General features: G+C 56.3%; 2 protein-coding genes across 2 annotated transcripts; both read right to left on the bottom strand.

The window, feature by feature from the left end:
- Positions 1–491: 491 nt before the first annotated feature.
- ATP6V0B (ATPase H+ transporting V0 subunit b) lies at positions 492–3,773 on the bottom strand. The gene is made up of 8 exons (XM_065886013.1): positions 3,618–3,773; positions 2,821–2,869; positions 2,522–2,605; positions 2,317–2,394; positions 2,034–2,103; positions 1,863–1,914; positions 1,452–1,642; positions 492–781 (listed from the first exon to the last, which is right to left on the bottom strand). The coding sequence occupies exons 1-8, from the start codon at positions 3,682–3,684 to the stop codon at positions 755–757; spliced, it is 618 nt and encodes a 205-aa protein (XP_065742085.1). The 5' UTR covers positions 3,685–3,773; the 3' UTR covers positions 492–754.
- A 2,415-nt stretch (positions 3,774–6,188) lies between these two features.
- Positions 6,189–8,464, bottom strand: DPH2 (diphthamide biosynthesis 2). Its single transcript, XM_065892460.1, has 6 exons — positions 8,318–8,464; positions 8,032–8,144; positions 7,547–7,770; positions 6,665–7,348; positions 6,395–6,571; positions 6,189–6,313 (listed from the first exon to the last, which is right to left on the bottom strand). The coding sequence occupies exons 1-6, from the start codon at positions 8,462–8,464 to the stop codon at positions 6,189–6,191; spliced, it is 1,470 nt and encodes a 489-aa protein (XP_065748532.1).
- Positions 8,465–9,023: the final 559 nt, after the last annotated feature.

The following is a 9,023-nucleotide window of genomic DNA, read 5'->3' as shown; positions in this document are numbered from 1 at the left end:
TGTGGCAGGGGCTTCTAGGGAACAGGAGGTTGGACAGGAGTGGGAGGAGCTGGACATGGCCCCAAGGGATCAAACTAGTTACTGGCAGGGTATGGTGCAGGGACGGGCAGAGGCAAATGAATGGGTTCCAAGGCCCCAGGTGTAGAGATGATGGATGCCTGAGGGTAGAGCCAGGTAAGCAGATGTGGCTAACTGGGGCTGGGCTGACCAGAGCCCTGAAGGCATGGAACTAGGACACCTCCCTTCCCCACACAAACACATGGGCCCATATACCTAGACTCCCCCCTTCCCTTCAATAAAGATGTTCAGAGCTACAGAGTCCTCAGCCCAGCACACTTTCCTTCCAACCCAGGAGCCATCGTCGTCCACAGCAGAAACAGTGTATATGAGTTGGAAAGTTGGCAAGAAGCTGGCATGAAGTTGAGAACTACAGGCCTGTTTACCCTTCCTCTGTGAAAGGAGGTGGCGAAGAAAGGCAAGAGAAGCAGCACTGACCCAGACAAATACCATGTTTATTTCACAAACACTGGGAAGATGGGCTGGAGGTGGAGGTGGGACACGGGTGCCAAGCTGCACACAGTCAACAGCAGCCCACTCCCCACACTGCGGATCCAGCCAGGCAGTGCCTCAGAAGTGAGTGCAGGGAGGGCCCTGAACACCAAGCCCCCTGAAAGCCTAAGGGGCACAGCTCCAGCTGTCCCGGGAAAACCACAAATAAATAAGAGTGGGGCACGGCCCCGCCCACGCAGATCGTCTAATCACCCATCTTCACTCTGGAGGTCTGCAAAAGAAGAACAGGAGAAATCAGTCAGGGACAGAGAAACAGATTAGACAATGACAAATGACAGATGATCAGATCCATGGCAGGACGGACAGACCACAACAGATGGATGACTAGACCAGGATGGACATGTTGTGACAAACACAGTGAACAGGGACACAGAGACAACTACAGAGTTCAACTGTGGGACAGACAAGACAGAGAGAAGTGGCATATGGACAGTGCCAGTCACCAAGTCAACCCAGTCAGGCGCCCACAGTCACACTCAGACACTCAGGCTGATCCTTCATCACACACACCTCCGATGTGCTGTCCTACTGACATCACAGTCAAACACACCAAGACGGACTGAGACAAACGCATCCCAACCTGGTCTAGACTACAAAGACAGCGAGGAAGAGACAAAATAACAGAACAGGAAAGAGAAGCTAAATCTTTTGTATATAGGCACAACAGACAAAAAAAGACAGTTGTCAGTGATACCACATTGAAGACAGAAATAAATGGAGAACTTCAAAAGGGGAAAACCAAAAGATGGGAACTAGGTGGTGGAAACTATTTAAGAGGTTCTTATGGTTACAGGTGTAGACGGGAGCACTGTGGCTCCTCCAGAAGAAGGGTGAGGCTGGGTTGGGGACAAGAATAGAGGCTTCCCAGGGGGATTCAGCACCTGAAGGATCGCAACGATGACCCCAAAGAGGCCGATGGCACTGCCAAAGATCTCCACAATGAGAATCTTTACAAAGAGGCTGGGGTTCTGTGCATCAGCCAAGGCGGCACCACTGCCCACGATGCCCACGCACACTCCACAGAAGAGGTTAGACAGGCCCACTGTGAGGCCAGCCCCAAACATGGAGTAACCTGGAGAGATGGAAGGGGAACACTGAGGCCAAGCCAGACACAAGGAGAGATGAGGGCAAGGGATTCAACATGGACTAATGGGGCCAGCCACCACCCCAACTCTACAAAGCAGCCCAAAGTAGGTGAGAGAATATCAAAATGAAGAATCTAAGCTGGGGTGCGCACTGGAGGGGGAAGCAGCTGTGAAGCCCCAACTTTTTGCCTTCACATACCCACCTACCTGCATGGTAGTTTCGATGGCCAATGGCCTTGGGGTCAGTAGCACTGAAAGGCTGAGGGAAGCAGAGAAATAATCAGAAATCACCCCCTACTCCACTCCCCCTCCTCCACCATCACTAAGCAACATATAAACACACTGGAATAGATGCCCACCCCACCTAGTCCTCCATACCTCAGCCATGTTGCTAATGACAATCGCCATGATGATGCCGTAGATGGCCACAGCCTCACAGAAGATGATGCTGGTAGTGGTAGCAGGGGATTAGGGGGTGGAGAGGAGAAAGAGTTGAGAAAGAAACCAACCTTCCTCCCTGAAGAGTCTCCAGCCACCTCTCCCCCACTGACATCCGACCCCAACAGGAGGCTCGTCAGGAGCAGCACGTCAGGCAGGTCAAACACACAGGCAGCTACCAATGCAGCTGGTTCTGACAACCTTACAAGGGTCCTACACTTACCTGACCAGGTTCTTGGTCTTAATCCTGGGGGCCTTCACCCCTCCCCCAATGATGGAAGAGCCAGTGATATAGATGCCCCTGGTGGACGGATAAGAAACCAATGAGCAGAGCCCAATCCTGTCATTGCCCCCAAGATGACTAAGAACCCAGTGACACCACTTGCTCTGATTCAGCCCCTCCCCTGACCCATGACCCCAACACTTACCATGCTGCCCCAACCACAGACAGAGAGATAGCTAGGCCAATGCCCAGGTTTGACCACATGAAGGGGGAAGTCTCCGTCAGGAACCTGGTGTGCAGACGGGGGAAGACAATTCAGCCGTGGTGGAGAAGTGCGCACAAAATCCACTCCCTCCCCAACACCCCTAGTCCTCGATGCTGAGACAAAACACTTCGTGTTTCCCAAAGGTCCCCATCCCAGACAGCTGGGGGGTGGGGTGGGGTAGGGATCAGATCAGAGAGGGCAGGCTGCAAAGAAGCTCCTAGGACAAACCTCTCCCTTACCATGCCACATCAAAGCGGAAGCCCAAGTCAAAAATGGTGTAGCAGATTCCTGCAGCAGTGAGAAAAACGGGGGTTAGGGACTGCTCTCTAGAGAGAAGCGCCACAACTTAGGCAAGAAGCTACTGCCCAGCTGATGGGCCACCTTCCCAAAAGGTCTGCCTACACCTAAGTCAAGGGAGAGTCCTCTGGCTGGCCCCACGTAAAAGCACAGCTGCCTATACAAATTCCTCTATTCAGACCTCCGTTTTCTGCCACTCCTTCAGGAACATATCCCCTCTGTGACACCACCTCCCTGACCCAGACCCGTCAAGAGGAGCCACCGGCAGGCCTAAATACCCTGGAGAAGGGGAGGGAGCAAGAGCTCTGGCCAGGCCCCACCAGATGCAGCCAGCCCAGTCCGAGCCGCTGTTTACCCAACACGCTGTGCGTGTGGGGGGAGAGCAAGACTACTGGGAAAAGAGGAACTGGAGCAGCCGGCTCGTGACCCAAGCAGGCCGGTCAAGAGCAAGAGAGGGACGACAGCAGGGAGCGAGGGAAGGGGGCGGCAGTGACAGAAACGGACAAGGGTTGCGCTCGCGGTCCCCAGCGAGCCCCGCCCGCGCCCCTCCCCAAGCAGCTGGAGATACGGGTCTCTTCTGTCGGGGTCAGAGGCCCGGACAGACGCGAGGCAAGTCCAGGAGCCCGGGGTGCAAAGCCCGCGCCGGGGCCCAGTATTCCCAAGCCTCCGCTTCCCCGCTGGGCTCCAGCCGGGCTAGCTCGGCCCGATGCCGGCCCCGCCCGCCAGGGCCCGGCCTCACCCACAACGAGCAGGCAGGCCCAGAAGGCCACGAAGACCCCGGAGTAGAGCAGCACTAGCCCAGTCATGGCGGCAACGACGGCGGGTCTCGGGTCGGGGGCGGGGTGGGGGGCCAGAGCTCAAACCTCGTCCCGGAGTCCGCCGTCCGCCCCGCAGTGTCACCTGACTCGCCCACGTGACGCGCCGGCGCCACGTGACCACACGCCAGGCCTGGCGCCCCAGCGCCGCCGTTCTAGAACTTGGTGATGCCGGAAGTGCGGACGCAGAGGATTGTGGTGGTTGTAGTCTCACACCCCTGAGGGCCTCGGATGCCCACTCTTACTTACCTGGCCGGTCAGTCTCGCGTCCGACCAAGCTCGCTCCCTCTGCGCCCCGACACTCCGTCCTGCTCCGGCCACCAGCCCTGCTTTCCTGCTCGCCGCCGCCCTAGCTTAGTCTCCAAGCCAGTGCTGATCTCGCAGGCCTCCCCACGACCGTCCCACCCAGTTCCGCGAGGGTGTCCGCTCCGTCCCTCACTGAGCTCATGCTGTTTCCTTTGCCTGAAGCACGCTTCTTCGTGCTCACCCCATGGCCCAGCCAACACCCACTAGTCTTGGGATACCATTCCCCCAGGAAGGGTTCCCTAACCAGAGGCAGGGGAGTGCGCCCGCTCTGGGCTCCCCCGCCGCCCTGGCGATCATTATGAAACTTAAGCAAGAGCATGTCACTCTCTTTGAAATACCTCGGAGGCCCCCATTTCCCTCGGAATAAAAGCCATAGTCCTTAAAATGGCCTACTAGGCCTCTACTGTTGCGCCTCCCCATGCCTCTTACCCGACTTCATCTCCTAATACTTCCCCACTAACTCCCTCCTCTGACTGCACTGGCCTCCTGGCTGTTCCTTGAACACACCGGTCACACCCTCAACGCGTTGCACTTGCACTTGTTCCCTCTGCTTCTCCAAATTATCCGCGTGGTTCATTCCTAACTTCTTTCAGCCTTCGCTCACCTTCAGAAGGCCTTCTCTGACCATCCTGTTTAATACTGCAGCCCCTTCTCTTGCACTCCTTCCCAGCTTTACCATAGCCCTTATCACCATTCTGCATACTAAGTGTTCTGTGTCTATCGCCCCCACCAGGAGAATGTAAGCACCATGAAAGGATTCCTGAGCTCACTGCTGGATCTCCAGTGCCTGGCACACAGTGGGTGCTCAATACATATCCGTAAAATACATGATTGGTGCCCACCTTGTCCCAGTTACCACGGTCGGTTTACAGAACTGCCTCTACTAGCAGACTGGGCAATCCCTGAGGGCAGAAATCACATCTCCCTGTTCACCTGCTTCTTCAACACGCTGGACAACCACAATATGCCAAGATTCTCGGCAAATGTGGGGAATTAAGAGGTGAGTCATTTCATTTCACCCCTCTGAACCTTTAGGGTCCAGCAACTCCACTTTGCTTGAAGCACCCACAATGCTGGTTTACGCCTATTTTAGCATGGTGTACCCTTTGCCCAAATGTCTTTTTCACCTCACTTCTGCTTTTTTTTTTCCCCCCTCCAAGCGATCCAGCTTAGGTAACATTCCCTCTGAGAAGCCTCTTCTGGGCTCCAGCTGCCCCTGGGGGCTTCCCTACTCATAAAGAATATTGCTTCACCATGTGGCAATTGCCTGTTTAACTGCCTCTCTTCCCAGCCACACTGTGAGGACAGGAATCCAGTCAAATACAATTCAGATCTCAACCCACAGGACCTGTGCAGGACCTGCGGTATTTGATGAACAGAAAGAAACAAGGAGAAAAATTATCTGGTTTATTCAAATTTCTGTGATCTCCCTGAGAAACTAATTGGAGTCAGTGTAGACCAGCACTGGCCAACAGAACTCTTTGCAATGATGGAAATGTCTTATAGCTGCACTGTCCTCTCATGTGGCTCTGAGCACTGCAATGTGATTAGTGTGATTGAGAAACTGAGTTTTTAATCTTACTTAATTCAAATTTATGTTTGAACAGCCACATGTGGCCACTGTATTGGACAGCATAGGTGCAGACGAGTGGTTCTCAACTGGGGACGCTTTTGCCCCCATAGGGGACATTTGCCAACATCTGGAGACATTTCTGGTCATCACAACTGGGGAGGGGCGTGCTACCGGAACCTACTGGGCAGAAACCAGAGATGATGCTAAATATCCTACAATGCCCAGGACAGCCCCTCACAACAAATAATTATCTGGCCCAAAGTGTCAATAGTGCCAAGATTGAGAAACCATGGTCTAAACCATTTAGCACCTGCCTTTAACAAAGGCAGACCCTCAACTGTCTTGTGCTGTTGTTCCCGGGAGAACAGATGGCCCAGAAGGCTTCAGGGAAGACCCAAAGCTGTTTCCGCATCAGTCAAACAACAGATATTTACCAAGCCAAAATGTGCTAAGCCTTGTGCCAGCGCCAGGACAGGACAGGAAGAGCTGAATCCTATCCCCAGTGAGGGGCTGCCTCAGTGACAGGCTCCTTCAAGGATCCTGGCAGAAGAGTGGAGTTGGTGCAGGGAGCACTAAAGGTCTTCAAGTCCACCTGTGGCTCTGGCCCCACATGGTATCAGCTGCTTCCCTCATCCTCGTAGGCGATGGCAATCCCTCGTCTTCCGGTCACAGCTGCCGTCACCGGCGTCTGACCCAGGCAGGGTTGCAGTCCCTGCCAGCTCCGGGAACTAAGGAATGAGGCTGCAGAGGGAGGGGATTGAGGCTGAGTGGCCTGAACATAGGGGAAGAATTCAGATGGGAGTGGAGATTTGCCACACTGACCTGCAGGGCTGCTCTCAGCCAGCTCCAGCTGGGGCCTCGGGGTTAGGGCTGAGCATCCAGGATCAGTTGATGGCTTCCAGGCAGGTGGGGGTCGGAGGTCGCCAGTAATGAGTGACACATCTGGGGTGTCCCACAGCTCGGAGTCAGGTGGAGGGAGGGGCACGTGGAAGGGAGAGCCTGGAAGGGAGGGAGGGAGAAAGCGGATCCATACTGGCCCCCCAACTCCATGCCCCAAGCATTTTTAGCCTAGGCAGTGCCCCCACCACTCACCAGGCAGTAAGTCCGCATAATGTGTGAGGTGGGGAGCCAGGCCTGGAGGTGGCCATGCAGGGTTGCAGGCAGCCTCCAGCTCACACGGTGCCAATACAGGCCGGAAGAAGCTTCCAGAAGGCTGGGTGGCTAGGGCACCCAGAGGACAGGCCAACAGCACAAAGACATCCACCTCAGGGAAGTTGGCAAGCTTGGCAGGCGTGGGTCGCCCCAGGGCCAACACGTAGCTACGCTTGCCAGCAGCCTGTGTCAGGTTCCGCAAGTGTGCCAGTGCCTCACGGTGTCGGGCCACACCCAACGTGCCCGCCAGCAGCCCCACCACACGGGCATCTCTGGCCCTCTCTACCAGATAGCGTCTACGTGCTCTTAGCCGCCAAGCCCGGGCACCTTCATCCTGAGTCCGCCCTGTGTCTGGGCAGCAGGAGGAGAAGGGCCGCCCTGGTGCCCAGCCCAAGAGCAGTCGGCTCAGGTCTGGGTCAAGGTCAGGGTCAGAGATGGCCTCAGAGCCCCCCACATAGAAGGCACCATACTCTTCCAAACACCTCCCTGGAGCCAGGGGGAAGCGGCGCCCAAAACGCTCCAGGGGCTCAGGATCTGGGTTGAGGGAGCCCACTGGCAGGGGAAGAGCTGGGCTGGAGACAAGCAGGTCCAGGTACCGTGGGCGCAGAAGGGTGGCCAAGGCCTCTGGAAGAAGGAGGTGGTGTCAGGGTTGGGGTCTGGTAAAGCAGGATCCCCCTCATCCCCAGGAGACTGAATGGGAACCAAAAGCAGAGGCTGGGGTGAAACCCATATTAAGAACTCCATGGGAGTGTACTGACATGGGGAAATTAAGGCACAAACTGGTCAGCCCACCCTTCCTGCATGCAAAGGCAAAACCCTCACCCAGGGCGTGGGCACAGGCCGGCTCACTCAGCAGCACCACAGGCGCTGTGGGGTCTGGGTTCTGGGCCTCGAAGGCCTTAGCGCAGAGCTCCAAGGCCACACATCGCTGACCAAGGACGAAGGCAATGGGCAGTGGGCGGGCAGGAGGGCTTAAGCAGGCAGGGCCAAAATGTACAAGGGCCTGAGCTCCAGCTTGCTCAGCACCCAGTACATCCACACAGCAGCTGCAGAGGAGACACCATTAGTGAGAGGGGTTCTCATCGAGAAAAGCATTGCCGTCGTCAATGGAAAATGTGGTCAATGAAGAATATGACGTTATGAAAAGAAGACACCGTCACTGAGAAGAGCTAGTATCAGGAGAGGAAACATCACCATCAGGGGGAAACACAACCATCGGGGTCAGACACTGTCATAGAGGGGAAATGCCATGAGCCCTGGATCCCTAGACCTACCCCACCCTCTATCGGCAAGCTCCAAGTTCACACCTGCCATAGGCTGTGTCTCCCAGAATGAACACCTTCGACGCTGTGGCCTCCTCCAGTCGTGCAGCCACGGCCCCAGCATCTCCCAATAGCTGATCAGGGAACTGCAAGGCCACCTGTAAGCGTAAACCATGGAGTCAGGAACAGCCTCTCCTCTTCAAAGGAAACCTTCCGGGAGTCCCTACCTAACCTTCAAAGTCCCTCCTCCCAGAGAAGCATGTTCCCTCATTCCCATCCTCACAAAATCACCCAAGATCCCGATCCTCTGGGCGAACCATCCGCTCCTCACCCGTTGACACCCCAGGTCGCGGACAAATCCAACGACTCGCTCCAGCTCATACACTCGGTCCAGGTCCCCAAGAGGAGTGCGCAGCCCGGCAGCGCCCGCCTCTAGCTGCAGCGCCGCCTCCGCGGGGCTGCTGAATGTAGACTCCATAGCGGGAGGCAGCGGGGACCTCCCTCAATTAGCTTCAGGCCCCGCCTTCTCAAAAACGGCCCTCATAGTGTCGGAGTCGCTTGGTGGGCGGGCGGGGGAGGGGTGGGGGGAGGGAGTGGGGGGGGAGGAGGGAGTGGTGTTGGGGGGTTGTCAGTCAGCCCGCAGCCGTTGGGCCAGGCCCCGACCCATCCAAACTCCCGTTTCTCCGCTACACGTGGGCCTCCCAGGGAGATTACTTCCGGGTGCTTGAGGCGGGGCTGATGGCAACTTCACTCATCTAAAAATCAGCACGGCTCCCGCCCTCCAGTCCACACAGAACCAATAGTCGGCCTCCCAGCCCGAAGCCAATCGGAAGTGGCTCAGAGGAAGGCGCGGAGCCTTGTGGGTGTTGCAGTTCTCCTGGCCCACCTCTCCGGGCGCTGGTCTTCCGGTTCAGCCGCCAAGCGCCCTCAGAGACACCGACTCCCTGAAAATAACTACTCCAGTTTGAGCAGTTCCTATCCGCCTACACAGTTAAGCACTTCCCCTGCACTCTCAGCTGGGAGGTGATAGAGAATTA

Source organism: Phocoena phocoena, chromosome 1, assembly GCF_963924675.1.
Source record: "Phocoena phocoena chromosome 1, mPhoPho1.1, whole genome shotgun sequence".
NCBI classification, from domain to species: domain Eukaryota; kingdom Metazoa; phylum Chordata; class Mammalia; order Artiodactyla; family Phocoenidae; genus Phocoena; species Phocoena phocoena.
This window is presented reverse-complemented; position numbering and strand designations above follow the sequence as displayed.

What these genes read in the sequence shown, in the direction of transcription:
- DPH2 (XM_065892460.1), bottom strand. Translation starts at nt 8,464, where the DNA reads ATGGAGTCTACATTCAGCAGCCCCGCGGAGGCGGCGCTGCAGCTAGAG. An exon ending in GCGACCTGGGGTGTCAACGG is followed by an intron (nt 8,145 to 8,317) that starts GTGAGGAGCGGA and finishes TTACGCTTACAG; the next exon opens with GTGGCCTTGCAGTTCCCTGA. An exon ending in TTATGCGGACTTACTGCCTG is followed by an intron (nt 6,572 to 6,664) that starts GTGAGTGGTGGG and finishes CCTCCCTTCCAG; the next exon opens with GCTCTCCCTTCCACGTGCCC.
- ATP6V0B (XM_065886013.1), bottom strand. Translation starts at nt 3,684, where the DNA reads ATGACTGGGCTAGTGCTGCTCTACTCCGGGGTCTTCGTGGCCTTCTGG. An exon ending in TTCCGCTTTGATGTGGCATG is followed by an intron (nt 2,606 to 2,820) that starts GTAAGGGAGAGG and finishes TCTGCACACCAG; the next exon opens with GTTCCTGACGGAGACTTCCC. An exon ending in TCATTAGCAACATGGCTGAG is followed by an intron (nt 1,915 to 2,033) that starts GTATGGAGGACT and finishes TGCTTCCCTCAG; the next exon opens with CCTTTCAGTGCTACTGACCC.